Below are 16,203 nucleotides of genomic sequence, written 5' to 3' on the forward strand. Positions count from 1 at the left end.
GTCCTCCTCACAATTTGCTTTCCCACCCATCTTTGTATCTATCATCAGCAAACTTGGCTACATTACACTCGGTCCCTTCATCCAAGTCATTAATATAGATTGTAAATAGGTGAGGCCCAAGCACAGATCCCTGTGGCACCCCACGAGTTACTGTTTGCCAACTGGAAAATTATTCATTTATTTCAACTCTCTGTTTTCTGTTAGTTAGCCAATCTTCTATCCATGCTAATATATTACCCCCAACCCTGTGAACTTTTGTCTTGTGCAATAACCTTTTATGTGGCACCTTATCGAATGCCTTCTGGAAATCCAAATACACCACATCCACTGGTTCCCCCTTATCCACCCTGCTCGTTACATCCTCAAAGAACTCCAGCAAATTTGTCAAACATGATTTCCCTTTCATAAAACCATTTGACTCTGCTTGATTGGATTATGCTTTTTCAAATGTCCTGCTACTGCTTCCTTAATAGTGGACTCCAGCATTTTCCCAACGACAGATGTTAGACTAACTGGTCTGTAGTTTCCTGCTTTCTGTCTGCCTCCTTTTTTAAATAGGGGCGTTACATTTGCAGTTTTCCAATCCGCTGGGAGCTCCTCAGAATCCAGGGAATTTTTGTAGATTACATCCAATGCATCCACTATTTCTTCAGCCACTTCTTTTAAGACCCTAGGATGCAAGCCATCAGTCCAGGGGACTTGTCCACCTTTAGTCCCATTATTTTACTGAGTACTACTTCTTTAGTGATAGTGATTGTATTAAGTTCCTCCCTACCTATAGCCCCTTGATTATCCACTATTGGGATGTTTTTAGTGTCTTCGACTGTGAAGACTGATACAAAATATTTGTTCAAAGTCTCTGCCTTTCCCTGTTCCCCATTATTAATTCCCCAGTCTCTTCCTCTAGAGGACCAATATTTACTTTAGCCACTCTTTTCCTTTTTATATACCTGTAGAAACTCTTACTATCTGTTTTTATATTCCATGCTAGTTTACTTTCATAATCTATCTTCCCTCTCTTTATTTTTTTTTAGTCATTCTTTGCTGGCTTTTAAAAGTTTCCCAATCCTCTGGCCTCCCCCTAGACTTGGCCACATTGTATGCCCTTGTTTTCAATTTGGTACCATCCCTTATTTCCTTAGTTACCCACGGATGGTTTTTTGTTGCGAGTTATGAAATATTTCCTGTCTGCCACTGCTCATCAACCGTCCCACACTTTAATCTATTTTCCCAGTCCACTTTAGCCAACTCTGCCTTCATACCTTTGTAGTCTCCTTTATTTAAGCTTAGGACACTGGTTTGAGATTTTACTTTCTCACCCTCCAACTGAAGTTGAAATTCAACCATGTTATGTTCACTCATTCCTAGAGGATCCTTTACTAGGAGATTAATCCTGTCTCATTACACAGTACCAGATCTAAGATAGCCTGCTCCCTGGTTGGTTCCGCAATGTACTGTTCAAGGAAACTATCCCGGATACGCTCTATGAACTCTTCCTCAAGGCTACCCTGATCAATTTACTTTGTCCAATCAATATGAAGGTTAAAATCGCCCATGATTATTGCCGTTTCTTTTTTACAAGCCTCCATTATTTCTTGATTTATACTCCATCCAACAGTGTAGCTACTGTTAGGGGGCTCATAGATGACACCCACCAGTGATTTTTTTTCCCCCTTATTATTCCTTATCTGTACCCAAACTGATTCAACATCTTGATCTTCTGAGCCAATATCATTTCTCACTAATGCACTGATCTCATCCTTTATTAACAAAGATACCCCACCTCCTTTTCCTTTCTGTCTGTCCTTCCGAATTGTCAAATACCCCTGAATATTTAGTTCACAGCCTTGGTCACCTTGCAGCCACATCTCTGCAATGGTTATCAGATCATACCCATTTGTATCTATTTGTGCTGTCAACTCATCTATTTTGTTATGAATACTGCGTGCATTCAGACAAAGAGCTTTTAAATTTGTTTTGTTACCATTTTTTCCTGCTTTGACTCCATTTGTGATTCACTTTTATGTTTATACATGTTTATGTCCCTTCCTGCCATGCTCTGGTTTTCATTTCCCCCAGTGCTACCCTGCTCCATTGCCTTCTCCTTATTATTTGACTTTTTAAACTTTCGCTCACTTGAACCCTCCCCCCCCCCCCCCCCCCCCACTAATTAGTTTAAAGCCCTCTCTACAGCCTTAATTATTCGATTTGCCAGTATGTAACTAATTATATGGTGAAGGGAGACTGCGACAGTGGGGAAGTAAGGAACATCCTGCATGCTCCCCCTGGAGGTGTTCCGGGAAAGAACCCCCTTCACCAACTCGACAACTTCCCTCCCTGAGGAAAGTACAGGCTGATGTGAGAGGAGAGATGGGAGTACATCAGCATTGACTCCAGATGTCTGAAAAATAGCCAACCAAATTGCAAACGCTGTACATTCCTGCCAAGTACTGCCAACACAGAGCAAGACCAGTATGTTCAACATGGAACTCTCAATAAAAACTGATGCCTCTTAAAAAAAACACATAGAATATGTCAACAACATTTTAATGAGCAAAAACAATCCTAACTAATTTTGATGATGATGCAGAATCATTACTGTAATTTACAAACTTATTTTCATATCAGTGCATTTTTCAGTGTAAATATTGACATACAATTTTGTATACTCGTCTGCCTAGAAAATTCCTTGGTATAGTACAAAGTTAAAAAATCAGACTTCTTACATAACAAGAAAGGGGTGTTCAGAATGCTTTCCAATAATTATCTGAATGTGTTTAAATGTTTGATTATCACTGTGATTAACACAGAAAGGCACAAAGTCATTTCAGTTTATGATAATTATACAGAGAATTGGGGATATTCAAAAGGGCCAATTGTGATAGTTTTGTTAAAATATTAAGTAGATGATTATTGAATAGGGGTATTATAATATATTGAGATTATATTTTTCATTGTGATTAATAATCTAAAGATAGGAGCTTGGTTTTGTTCATTGTAAAGTTATGAAATACCTAAATTATATGGTTAATTACAAGCAGGGCAATTTTCAGGATTTTAAAATAAGTGCTCGAATGTGCTGTCATTGAATGGATAGTGGCAATTATATATACTCAGTGATGTACAATGTAAGAAATCAGCCACATTAAAGAGACTTTGTCGTGTCTGTTTTAAATATACCAACAATCCAATTTTTAAAAATAAACATCTGAATTTAAATTGAAAAAATATGTTGCTTCTGATATTTTTAATATACTTTCATTAATGAAGTCATTAAATATAATAGACATGCTTCTCATATACATATTCCCTGTTAGCATAATGAATTGTGATTCGGGGGAGAAAAAAATTCTATGTCACTGCTTTTTTTCAGAATAACACAAAGGAATTGCAATTTGAATTACACAATCTGTATAGGTTTGGTATTTCTGAGGAAAACAACATAATTAACATCAGAGTTTGCACTTAAAGACTTTAGGATGCGACAGCCACTTCTTTTGGGAGATGCATTTCATTTGGCACCGTCAGATTTTCTTCTGATGCTGTTACCTTGTGGAAGAATTTATGACCGCGCGAATCAGTGTTTTCATAGACATAGCCCGGTGGAGTAGGATAACTTGCTGGACAGATTTCCAGTTTTTTTGGTGTATACTCAATACGATACAAGGTTCCAGCATCAAATGGTGTTTTACTATGTAGAGGAAGATCTGTTGGTCTGAAGCTTTGCGTTGGATTAATTGGATGAGAGACATAATTAGCTTTAAAGGTTGTTAAGTCATCAAACTTTGCACTCGGTATAAGCATTTCTTCACCCCTTTTGATCATCTCTGTCTTCTTTACATCCCATTGTTTGAAGTCATCTTTCATTGTAGTATTCCCTTGGAAGGGAGCATGGACCTTTCTTGCACTTGCAGGTCTAAATGGAGCAGGTGGCTTGACTTTATGTCCAACATAATCAAGGTGGGAAGTGCTATTCAAATCCATTGGACCATCAGGTGGCACGTAATCTGGATGCTTGTGGACATATGGCAAGGTAACAGGCCATGGCTGATAACGGTCACGGAATTCTGAGCTGCCTTCAAAGGGCACATCTGACCCTAGCTTACTTTGCTCGGGTTTGAAGCTTTTAGTAGGATCTCCATGTGTCCCCCTGTAATCATGGCGATGAGTGGTGAGACCTTCAAAAGGTTTGTCATTTGATTTGTATTCATCTCGTGGTCTAACATAACGATCCCCCAGCAAATGAGGAACATAAGAGATTTTGTGATTTGTTAGACCATCAAACGGGACATCAGATATGTTAGGGACATTGGGTGGTCTGAAACTCTCCCTTAGTGAATATCTCTTGGGACCATAGTCATCTTGGAATGTAGATGGATTTCCAAACCGTGCTGACGGAGGGCAGTAACCTTGTTGTATTTTAGGCTTCCTTTTGGGAATCTCCCATTGTCGGTAATCATCTTTAAAAAAAAAAGTGCTAATTTTCTTAGCTTATGACTTCATAAATATATTGGACAATACTTTTAAGCTAACAGAAATGGGAATTACCATTACTATTTTACAAAAGTGTGAGCGAATTGACATATCATGCCCTGTTAATTTTTATAACAGCATTAAAGAAAATTGGAGGTGGGGAGATGACAATGTTCATCAATCACAATGCTAAAGAATTATCTTCACCCTCACACAGAACTCATTGCTGAAAGGGTGGTAGAGGCAGGAGCCCTCACCACATTTAAAAAGTACTTGGATGTCCACTTGAGGTGCTATAACCTACAGGGCTACAGACCAACTGCTGAAAACTGGGATTAGGCCGGATAGCTCTTTGTCGGCCGGTACCGACACGATGGGCGAAAATGACCTCCTTCTACGATTCTATGATTCTATGGAGTTGTCTGCATGTAATAATACATAAATATTAGCTTTCAAACAATATCAGATTTATTACAGAGATGTGATTGCAAGGTGACCAATGCTGGGAACTGAATATTCAGGGGTATTTTACATTTCAGAAGGATCGGCAGAAAGGAAAAGGAGGTGGGGTAGCTCTGTTTATAAAGGATGAGATCAGTGCAGTAGTGAGAAATGATGTTGGCTCAGAAGATCAAGATGTAGAATCAGTTTTGGTGGAGATAAGAAACATAAGGGAAAGAAGTCACCGGTGGGAGTAGTCTATAGGCCCCCTAACAGTAGGACAGAGTATAAATTAAGAAATAACGGGGGCTTGTAAGAAAGGTACTGCAATAATCATGGGCAATTTTAATCTTCATATAGGTTAGACAAATCAAATTGGCGAAGGTAGCCTTGAGGACAAGTTCATAGAGTATATTCGGGATGGTTTCTTAGAACCAACCAGGGAGCAAGTTATTTTAGATCTGGTAATGTGTAATGAGACAGAATTAATTAATGATCTCATAGTAAAGGATCTACGAGGGAAGAGTGAACATAGCATGAAAGAATTTCAAATTGAAGTTGAGGTTGAGAAACTTGGGTCTCAAACTAGTGTCCTGAATTTAAATAAAGGCAATTACAAAGGTATGAAGACAGAGTTGGCAAATGTGGACTGGCAAAATAGATGAAAGAGTAAGGCAGTCAATAAGCAGTGGCAGACATTTAAGGAGATATTTCATAACTCTCAACAAAGATATATTCCAGTCAGAAAGAAAGACTCTAAGAGAAGGATGAACCATCCGTGGCTAACTAAGGAAGTTAAGGATGGTATCAAATTGAAAACAAAGGCATACAATATTACAAAGATTAGTGAGAGGCCAGGGGATTGAGAAATTTTTCTAAAGCAGCAAAGGACGACTAAAAAAATAATAGAGGGTGAAGATAGATTATGAGAGTAAACTAGCAAGAAATATAAAAACAGACAGTAAGAGCTTCTACAGGTATATAAAAAGGAAGAGAGGAGCTAAAGTAAACATTGGTCCCTTAGAGATGAGACTGGGAAATTAATAATTGGGAACAGGGAAATGGCAGAGTCTTTGAACAAATATATTGGGCTAGAAACTCCACTTTTTTTGCTTGCTTAATGCTCACTTAATGCCCATTTTACCGCTGAAATGATGTATAACGCCCTTATAGCGCCCATTTTGGCACAAAATGGAAACTGATAGGCATTTTTCAGAAACTTATCGTCCAGCATTACTTACCGCATGTGCTTAACGCTGGGAAAAAATATTACCATTACCGCCCGCCCAATTTTTTGGGGCGGAATCATCAGAATGGGCGAAATCAACGCCCGGAATATTGCCCAGCGCTACTTTCTGCACTGATTTAATGCCAAGATTCAACATTAACGCCCGCCCACTCTTTTTTTTGTTGTAAAGAGCAAATTTACCGAAACTAGTGACCATGAGATCGCCCAGCGTCAATTGCACCACCTCGCACACATATCGCCCAGAAAATCCACCCAGAAAAAGTGGAACTAACCGGAACTAATCACAGTGTTATGGACACCATGTTCTAGATCACATGTCGCATCATTTAAAAGGCTGCTATGCTTCAACCTTGGTGGAGTTCGGATGTCATGGTACATCAGTCATTGAAAGTTGGCATGCAGGTACAGCAGGTGGTGAAGAAGGCAAATGGCATGTTGGCCCTCATAGCGAGAGGTTTTGAGTATAGGAGCAGGGAGGTCTTACTGCAGTTGTACAGGGTCTTGGTGAGGCCACACTTTGAATATTGTGTACAGTTTTGGTCTCTTAATCTGAGGAAGGACATTCTTGCTATTGAGGGAGTGCAGCAAAGGTGCACCAGACTGATTCCCGGGATGGCAGGACTGACATTTGAAGAAAGACTGGATCGACTAGGCTTATATTCACTGGAATTTAGAAGAATGAGAGGGGATCTCATAGAAACATATAAAATTTTGACGGGATTGGACAGGTTAGATGCAGAAAGAATGTTCCCGATGTTGGGGAAGTCCAGAACCAGGGGTTACAGTCTAACAAGAAACCATTTAGGACCGAGATGAGGAGAAACTTCTTCACTCAGAGAATTGTGAACCTGTGGAATTCTCTACCACAGAAAGTTGTTGAGGCCAGTTCATTTGATATATTCAAAAGGGAGTTAGATGTGGCCCTTATGGCTAAAGGGATCAAGGGGTATGGAGAGGAAACAGGAATTGGGAACTGAAGTTACATGATCGAAGGGCCGAATGGCCTACTCCGGTACCTATTTTCTATGTTTCTATGTCCTCTGCAGGTCGTTGGAGTTGATATGAACATCTCTACAAACATCTTAACCATACAGTGACCGATTGGAATTGAATAGGTGTCTTCGTCGGGACATTCCTTGTTTGTGACCAATCGGTGGAAAATAGAGAGCTACTGCAATGGGGGCCTGTCCTTTCTCACCCTCTTTTGGTGACCAATTACATGCAGCAGACTCAACATCGCCGAAGCAATGCTCCACTGCATTATGTGCCCAATGTAAGACGTGACAGACTTGCCCAACACCACCTGCCTTCGGAGACTGCGCTTCCACAAAGAGGTTATCACTGAGATATGCCAGCTGATACGGTCAGATCTGCAGCCTGCCAGCATCATCAGTACTGCACTGTCCGTCGAGGTCAAAGACACTGCGACACTGTCGTTCTCGGCCTCGGGTTCTTTTCAGGCCACAGCTGGAAACATTTGCGGGCTTTCTCAGCATGCCACATATCGCTGCATTAGACAGGTCAATGAAGCCCAGTACGCATGCAAGGGGGACTTGATCAGCTTCCCTATGACCAGGGAGGCACAGAGTGAGAGGGCTCTAGGATTCACCAGAATTGCAAACTTCCTCAAGGTGCAGGAGCAATAGACTGTACGAATATCGCGATGCGGGCACCTTTTCAGGATGCTGAGGTTTTCAGGAACCGCAAGGGATTCCACCCCTTGAATGTCCAACTGGTTGTCGACCACCAGCAAATTATACTAGCAGTGAATGCTCAATTTCCGGGCAACATCCATGATGCTCACATCCTGCGTGAGAGCACTGTATCTGATTGGTTTAACAATCAGCCACAAGGTCAATGCTGGTTGCTTGGCGCCATGCTGCACAACTTGGTTATCAGGAGGGGCCAAGAATTGCCTGATGAGTCTGACAGTTCACTTCACCAGAGGAAGAGGAGGACGAGGAGACAGACATGACATCATCCCAGACAATCAGGCTGATGCTGAAGCCATGCCCCCGCCCCCCTGTAGACTGCATGGAAGGGCCCATGGTGGCATGATAGCCATAAGGGCCTTACGTCAGGAGCTCACCAATGATCGCTTTGCCTGAAAGAATGTTGGTGTTATTTACAAGGCTGACATACTGCTGGGTGTGTATCACCTTGGTGACAGTTAAAGTTTAAGTTGATTGAAGTTAAGTGTAATTATACCCTTTGATGTTAAGGAATCACCAGCGTGTAACGATGCAGCTATCTGAGCCAATGCGCTATAAGGTTTTATTAAATAAAAAACATTTAAACCAAACATTTGTTTGAAATCATCAGTATTTCTGTACAAATCAACCCTTCCCTCCGCCCTTCCCCCCACTTTTCCTCCCCAACTCTACCCCTTCCTCTTCCCCGCCTGGGTAAGGAGCTCCTCAGGCGATGTTTCATTGGTGGGGGAGGGGGAACGGCCAATCCGCTGCTTGGACAGATACAGGAGAGGACGGTTCCAAGGTGGGAACGTGCTCTGAGCCAGAAGCAAGATGTTGCTGCTGGCTCTCATGTGTGGTTGGCAATGGGGGTGCGGCACCTTGGGGTGCAGTGCCGCGCCTCGGGACCGCTGGAAGCCCTCTGCCATCAGTGTTCCTGGCTACCAGCTCCAGGGCCTCCTCCATCCCTTCCATAGTATATCTTATTTGTTGGACAAAAACTCGGTGCCAACTATGTTCATGGTGCTTAGTGGGCTTTTTGCTACTGGTGAATCTCCGTCGTGCCTCACACACCACAGCCACACACGCTTTCAGTGCCTCTGAGCTTCCTCTCTCTCTGTCTCCTTTTCTGCGCATGTCATGATGACCTTTGGCCTCCTGAATCGCAGGAATCGAGCATTGCCATGCCGTTGCTAAGGACGGCCACACTTTATGGCAGAAGGTCAAAAAAATTTAACACTACCGCCCATTTCATATCGCTCGCGGTAACGCCCATTTTCAAAAATGGAGACTAGGTGCTTTGAGAATGGGCGAGAAGCCGGCGATCTGAAAACCCATTTTTACCGCCCACGCCAGAAATAACGCCCATTTTTGGGCGATAAGCACAAGAGTGGAGGTTCTAGCCCATTGTATTCACGGTAGAAGACACTAAAAACATCTCAATAATAGATAATTGAGGGGCTACAGGGAGGGAGGAACTTAAAACAATCACTATCACTAAAGAAAAACTACTCTGTAAAAACATGGGACTAAAGGTGGACAAGCCCCCTGGACCTAATGGCCTGCATCCTAGGGTCTTTAAAAAAGTGACTGCAGAGATATTGGATGCATTGGTTGTAATCTACCAAAAATTCCTGGACTCTGGAGAGGTCCCAGCAGATTTTAAAAGCTGCAAATGTAACGCCCTATTTAAAAAAGGAGGCAGACAAAAAACAGGAAACTATAGACCAGTTAGCCTAACATCTGTCGTTGGGAAAATGCTGGAGTCCATTATTAAAGAAGCAGTAGCAGGACATTTGGAAAAGCATAATACAGTTAAGCAGAATCAGCATGGTTTTATGAAAGGGAAATCATGTTTGACAAATTTTCTGGAGTTCTATGAGGATATAACGAGCAGGGTGGATAAGGGGGAACCAATGGATGTGGTGTATTTGGATTTCCAGAAGGTATTCGATAAGGTGCCGCATAAAATGTTACTGCGCAAGATAAGAGCTCACGAGGATGGTGGTAATATATTAGCATGGATAGCGGATTGGCTAATTAACAGAAAACAGAGAGTCGGGATAAATGGGTCATTTTCGGGTTGGGAAACGGTAATTCAGGCAGGCAACTCAACCTTCGGGACTCACACTCTCAGCTGCAGAGAACAGTATCTATCCCCTAATGACACTGTCCCCTACCACTGCAACATTTCTTTTTACTACCCCCACATGAATGGCCCCCTGTACCATGGTGCTGTGGTCAGTTTGCTCATCCTCCCTGCAGTCCCTGCCCTCATCCACAAACCTGGTAAGTTTCTTTCCCTGAAGGGGCTTAGTAATCCAGTTGAGTTTTTAGGAAAATATGACAGCTTCATGGTCATTTTTTTGATGCAAGTCCACAAATTTCCCGATTTTATGAAGTCACTTTCACAACTTGCCATGGCAAGATTCGAACTCATCGGCCGGAATCTTTCCAGCCCTGTGAGTGCAGTTTGGAGGCGGGCCCACTGTCAAAATGGCTCTGATTGACAGCGGACAGGATCCCGCTTTGAACCCGCCTCCGTGTGAGTTTCTCAGCGGTCAGATTTGCGTTCGGATAGCAGACCCGACAGCAAGCGGCGGGGCAGGTACTTAATTGCTAGTTAAGAGGCTTAAAAGCAGGCACTTACAATTTTACCAACCTTTTGACGGGTTTGCCGTGCCTTGGGTGTCATGCCAGGTAAGTGGAGTCGGGTTCTCAGTGACTCTCTATTGCTTTGGCTAGTTGACAGCTGCAGAAGTGGTATAAAAGCTACCATTTCACAGCTGTTCACTTTCTAATGTCAGAAGCTTTGGAAGAGATTTTTGAGCTGTATGCAATTTGGAAGTGAACTCTCTATTAACTGTCACCTCCATGGAGCAACTTCACTCACCATGACAGGGCGCATCTGTCATCTCAACCTCACCTGCCATCTATTCTAGCAGCATTGGTTCCCTTGAAAAAATCTCACTTGGTCCTTAGAATCCACACCACAATCAGCACCAACACCAACATCACTAAACACACCAGCATCATTACCAACAACAGTAACCTTCTCCACAGTCACCTGATACTTCACAGTACACAGGTCATCAGCACCCGACCACATTGCTGCCCGGTGGGCCAGGGATGGCCTCACCATGGCCACATTTACTTCACTTCACGCTGTACATCCTGATGCACCAGGTTGGCACCACCTCACACCAGCTCCATAAAGCATCCTTGCAATGCCCAACCCATTCCTTTCACACTCATCACCATTGTGGGGGCGGTGGGGGCCCTTATGTCTCACCGTTCACTGCAACTCACTAAGCCATTTCCAAAGGTGCCCACAAATCTGTCCAAGAACGCAAAGTCCTGAAAATAAAGATATCAATGTTTGACAATACATTAACTATATATGAACATTGGCTAAAGGACTCAAGTGTCTACCTTGTGTGTTGTTAGTTGGTATGATTGGACAAGGATGAGGGTGAGTGTGAGGGGTGGCTAGTGAGATGGGGAGCTGATAATGTAGATAGAGAGAGAGAGAGAGAGAGAGAGAGGGATAGGTGGAGGTGCAAGGTAAGTTGGTGTGAGTAAGGATATGCAGGGGTAGAGTAGGGAAGGCAGAGTGATGGGGATGTGATGAGTGGCAGAGCAGAATGAGGTTGACAGTGACTTTGCAGTAACGTTTCATGATCTACTGAGATCATTGAAAGGTTTGCGCCACTGCAGCCAGCTCCTCCAGACGACATCCCTGCTTGTGCCCTCCTGTGCAATTTGCAACTAGGCTGCGGTCTCCTGAAGGTGTTTCTTCCGTCCATTGGAGTGGAAGAGAAAAATCCCTGCATGCTGTGACTCCCTCCATGAGCATCGGGAGGGAGTCATGGGAGAGTCTGGGTGCAGCCGTACACCTTTGTGCAGTGTTTGTCAGTGTTTGCAGTAGCTCAATGCTGCAAAAGACTGACATAAGAACATAAGAAATAGGAGCAGGAGTTGGCCATACGGCCCCTCGAGCCTGCTCCGCCATTCAATAAGATCATGGCTAATCCGATCACGGACTCAGCTCCACTTCCCTGCCCGCTCCCCATAATCCCTCATTCCGTTATCGTTTAAGAAACTGTCTATTTCTGTCATAAATTTATTCAATAACCCAGCTTCCACAGCTCTCTGAGGCAGCGAATTCCACAGATACGCAAGCCTCTGAGAGAAGAAATTTCTCCTCATCTCAGTTTTAAATGAGCGGCCCCTTATTCTAAGATCATGCCCTCTAGTTCGAGTCTCCCCCATCAGTGGAAACATCCTCTCTGCATTCACCTTGTCAAGCCCCCTCATAATCTTATACGTTTTGATAAGATCACTTCTCATTCTTCTGAATTACAATGAGTAGAAGCCCAACCTACTCAACCTTTCCTCATAAGTCAACCCCCTCATCCCCGGAATCAACCTAGTGAACCTTCTCTGAACTGCCTCCAAAGCAAGTATATCCTTTCGTAAATATGGAAACCAAAACTGCGCGCAGTATTCCATGTGTGGCCTCACCAATACCCTATACAACTGTAGCAAGATTTCCCTGCTTTTATACTCCATCCCCTTTGCAATAAAGGTCATGATTCCATTGGCCTTCCTGATCACTTGCTGTACCTGCATACTAACCTTTTGTGTTTCATGTACAAGCACCCCAGGTCCCGCTGTACTGCAGCACTTTGTAATCTTTCTCCATTTAAATAATAACGTGACAGATCTGTCAGAACTGTGAATAAAAAAATTGTTCATGGTCCCTTTATGGAAACCGGCTGATGACGTGTCATGAGATGACATCATCAGACCCACTTCCAGTTGGACCGGGAAATCCGCAGGGCAGGCCATGGACAAGCCCCAGCCAGAGAAGATTGAAGGGAGAGGATGGATTGCACTTTGGAGCGGGTTTCCCACGCTGCACCGATGCCACCCGCATCAAACTCACCTCTGTTGGCAAAATCCCAGCCATCATCTCTCGGTTGCTAGCCCAGTGTCATAACCTTCACATTATCGTACCCATTTGTGTAAAGGCTTCCCGGTATTTATTGCAGTGCAAGTGTGTTGGCTTTATTGAGGCTGAGATTAGCAATGAAACAAAAACATTCCAATAATGTTATAATTTACCTTTGTATGTTGGTACAGTGTCTACTTTCCCTCCTTTCCCAGGTTTTGACTGTGGAGGGCGCATACTTTCTGCAGGCTTAATTTTGTGGGGGCTGTAGTCTGTCTTGTAGGTTGTATGGTGGTCTATCTCACCAGATTTTGGTCTGTACTCGTCCTGCAAACGCCCTTGTCGACGTGTAATTTCATGAGGTATATAATCTGTTCTGAAGATAAGGAAATAAGATCGAACGTTACAGCAAAGTAACATCTTTATTGCTTTAACCTCTTAATAATTTCTTTGGCAAATGCATAGTATGGCCTGACATTTCTAAAAATGGAGAAAAGAGTGTTTCTCACCAATATGCACAAAACGGCAATGTAATCACGGAGCACTCAGCTATCCAACGTAAAATTTATGAGAATGCAGTCTTTTTAGCGCAAATGAAAAAATTGCATCCAATCATGACTCATCTGCAATAATAATCTTTTCATGCTTTTCAAACAGCCAGTGAGCCATTCAACCAGTAAGAATCTAATTGTTGGAAACAATGCATGAACACGAGCACAGAAAAGGCTGTTTTACCAATGACGCCCTGATTGGCACAGTGATGAAACGATGCAAGCATTATTTTTGGTGGGTAAGGCAGTCCCCTGGCATGCAAAAAGTCACTTGGCATGGCAATGCATGACAGACAGTAGCACTGTCTCTTCTACTTAAGGGGACATGGTAGGAGGCTCAGAAACCGATAATCGACTTAAATGAAAAGTGCAAAAGCAAGAGCATAATTATTATTTATTAAATAAATGATAATAAATAGCAGCATAATTAATTGGAAATATATGCAAGAAAGAAAGTTATACTTATAAAAGATACATATGCCAAAGCTTTGTACTTACACAGAGAAATATTAGTAATGAATTAGAAGTGAAAATAGTAAGGTTATGCAAATAGCCATATATACATGATAGGAGAGAGAATATACTGCACAAATGAATCTCCATGCATGAAATCACCAGGAAGTATATTTCCTCATTTAAAAATAAATATTAAAGTTCATCCACATCTGGGTATGAGTAGCACCTGCCAATTAAAATGCCCTATCCGAGGTCCCTCTGATCGGATTCATGCCTCTCGAATTCCTGTGGAAACCAGATGTGGAAACTCTATTTGCACTTCTGGCCAGTTTCACGCCTCCCAAGCAGTTAGCCAGCTTTCTAATCACCATTTCTTGGCAAGGGAAGTTTCTCAGACTGGCAGAATGGGGAAGTGATGTCTCCCAGGGATCCATGCTGGAACATTGTTGTTTATCATATACATAAATGATTTGGACTCTGGAATTGAAGGTATGGCCTCAAAATTGGCAAATGATACCAAATTGGGGGGATATAGCTAATAATATTATGGAATGCATTTGGGACAGTTTCCTAGAACAATACATTATGGAACCAAGCAGAGAACAGGCTGTTTTAGATTTTGTATTGCATAATGAGAGAGGGTTAATTAGAAATAGACGGTTTCTTAATCGATAAGGGGATAAGGGGTTATGGGGAGTGGGCGGGGAAGTGGAGCTGAGTCCATGATCAAATCAGCCACAATCGTATTGAATAGCGGAGCAGGCTCAAGGGGCCATATGGTCTACTCCTGTTCCTATTTCCTATGTTCTTATGTTCTTAATCTCATAGTAAAGGATCCTCTTAGGGAAGAGTGATAATATGTTAAAATTTCACATTGAGTTTGAGAGTGACATACTTCAGTTGAAAACGAGAGTATTAAACTTAAATAAAGCCAATTACATAGGTATGAGGGGAGAGTAACCCCACTATTCAAGAAAGGAGGGAGAGAGAAAACAGGGAACTATAGGTCAGTTAAGCTGACATCAGTCATTAGGAAAATGCTAGAATACATTATCAAGGAAGTAGTAACAGGGCACTTAGAAAATCCTAATATGATTAGGCAGAGTCAACATGGATTTATGAAAGGAAAATCATGTTTAACAAATGTATTAGAGTTTTTTGAGAATGTAAATAGCAGAGTAGATAAAAGGGAACCAGTGGATGTAGTATATTTAGATTTCTAAAAGGCATTCAATAAGATGTCACATAAAAGATTGCTATGCAAGATAAGGGCTCAAAGGATTTGGGGTATTGGGCTCAATTTTCCCCAGTATTTGCGCCGTTTGTTTTGGAGTGGGCTGCTTTTTCTGGCCTAACTTAAAAAACCCCAGTTTCCCCAATCAATTTGCACTAGTGTAACTCATTTAGTTACGTTTTTTTTAGGTAAGTTTTTTTTTTCTCAGCCACCTACGCCAATTCTGGCCATTTAGGCAACTTTGGCCCAAGTTTCAAGACGCGCCTAGAACGGCGCAGTCCCGACCTGGATGGCCATTTTTCACGCCACAAAGTGCGCCTAAAAAAAACTTCCAGATTCTCCAGCTCCCTGCAGGTAGTTTGCAGCTCAGCGCGGTGCAGCACGAGCTGTAGGAGGCGGAGCCAGGTCCCTGCGCTGAAAACAGTGCCGGAACCTCTGCACATGCGCGCTACAGTGGGCGCGCATGTGCAGTAGCTCCAGGCGCCCAAAACTGTGTGGGAGGGGCCGAAGCACACAGCCCCTAGCCCTGGCCAAATGGCCTCACCGGGGCTGCGTGAATAAGGCTCCTCCCACGGCCAGCTCCTGCTTCTTCCCGACCCGACTCGACTCCCGCTTCCCCCCCCCCCGCCTCCGGACCGGACCCGACACCGACCCGACTCCCGCTTCACCCACCCCCACCCCTGGACCGGACCGACCCGACTCCCGCCCCCACCCCCCCGCCCCGGACCGGACCCGACTCCCCCCCCACCCCACCCCTGGACCGGACCCGACCCCGACCCCAACACCGACTCGGACTCCCGCTTCCCCCCCACCCCCCCCCCCGCCCCCGGACCAGACCTGATCCGACCCCCCGGACTGAACCCGACCCGACTCCCGCTTCCCCCCCGCCCGCCCCCTGCCTCCGGACTCGACCCGACACCGACCCGACTCCCGCTTCCCCCCCCCCCCCGCCGACTGGACCCAACCTGACCTTCATTCCCCCGACCTGACCTCCCTCTCCCTCTCTCCCCCCGACCCGAACCGAACCGACCTCCCTCCCACCACCCCCCCGACCCGCGCTCCCCCCGACCCGACTTGCGATCCCGACCCGACCCAATGCCACCTACCTGTAAATCTGGTGCTGGGGACGGGCCCTGCCCGAAGTCTTGGGCCCG

The 16,203-nt window shown here is 43.9% G+C and overlaps 1 protein-coding gene across 1 annotated transcript in view; it reads right to left on the bottom strand.

Moving 5' to 3' along the window:
* Window positions 1-3,416: 3,416 nt before the first annotated feature.
* saxo2 (stabilizer of axonemal microtubules 2) overlaps window positions 3,417-16,203 on the bottom strand; it is a 111,159-nt gene continuing 98,372 nt past the window's right edge. Inside the window, exons 3-4 of the mRNA XM_070859352.1 lie at window positions 12,982-13,184; window positions 3,417-4,460 (exon numbers count right to left, since the gene is read on the bottom strand). Coding sequence (XP_070715453.1) covers window positions 3,475-4,460; window positions 12,982-13,184 — 1,189 coding nt within the window. The 3' untranslated portion in view covers window positions 3,417-3,474. The remainder of the gene's footprint in view (window positions 4,461-12,981; window positions 13,185-16,203) is intronic.

Source organism: Pristiophorus japonicus, chromosome 17 (genome assembly GCF_044704955.1).
Source record: "Pristiophorus japonicus isolate sPriJap1 chromosome 17, sPriJap1.hap1, whole genome shotgun sequence".
NCBI lineage: Eukaryota > Metazoa > Chordata > Chondrichthyes > Pristiophoridae > Pristiophorus > Pristiophorus japonicus.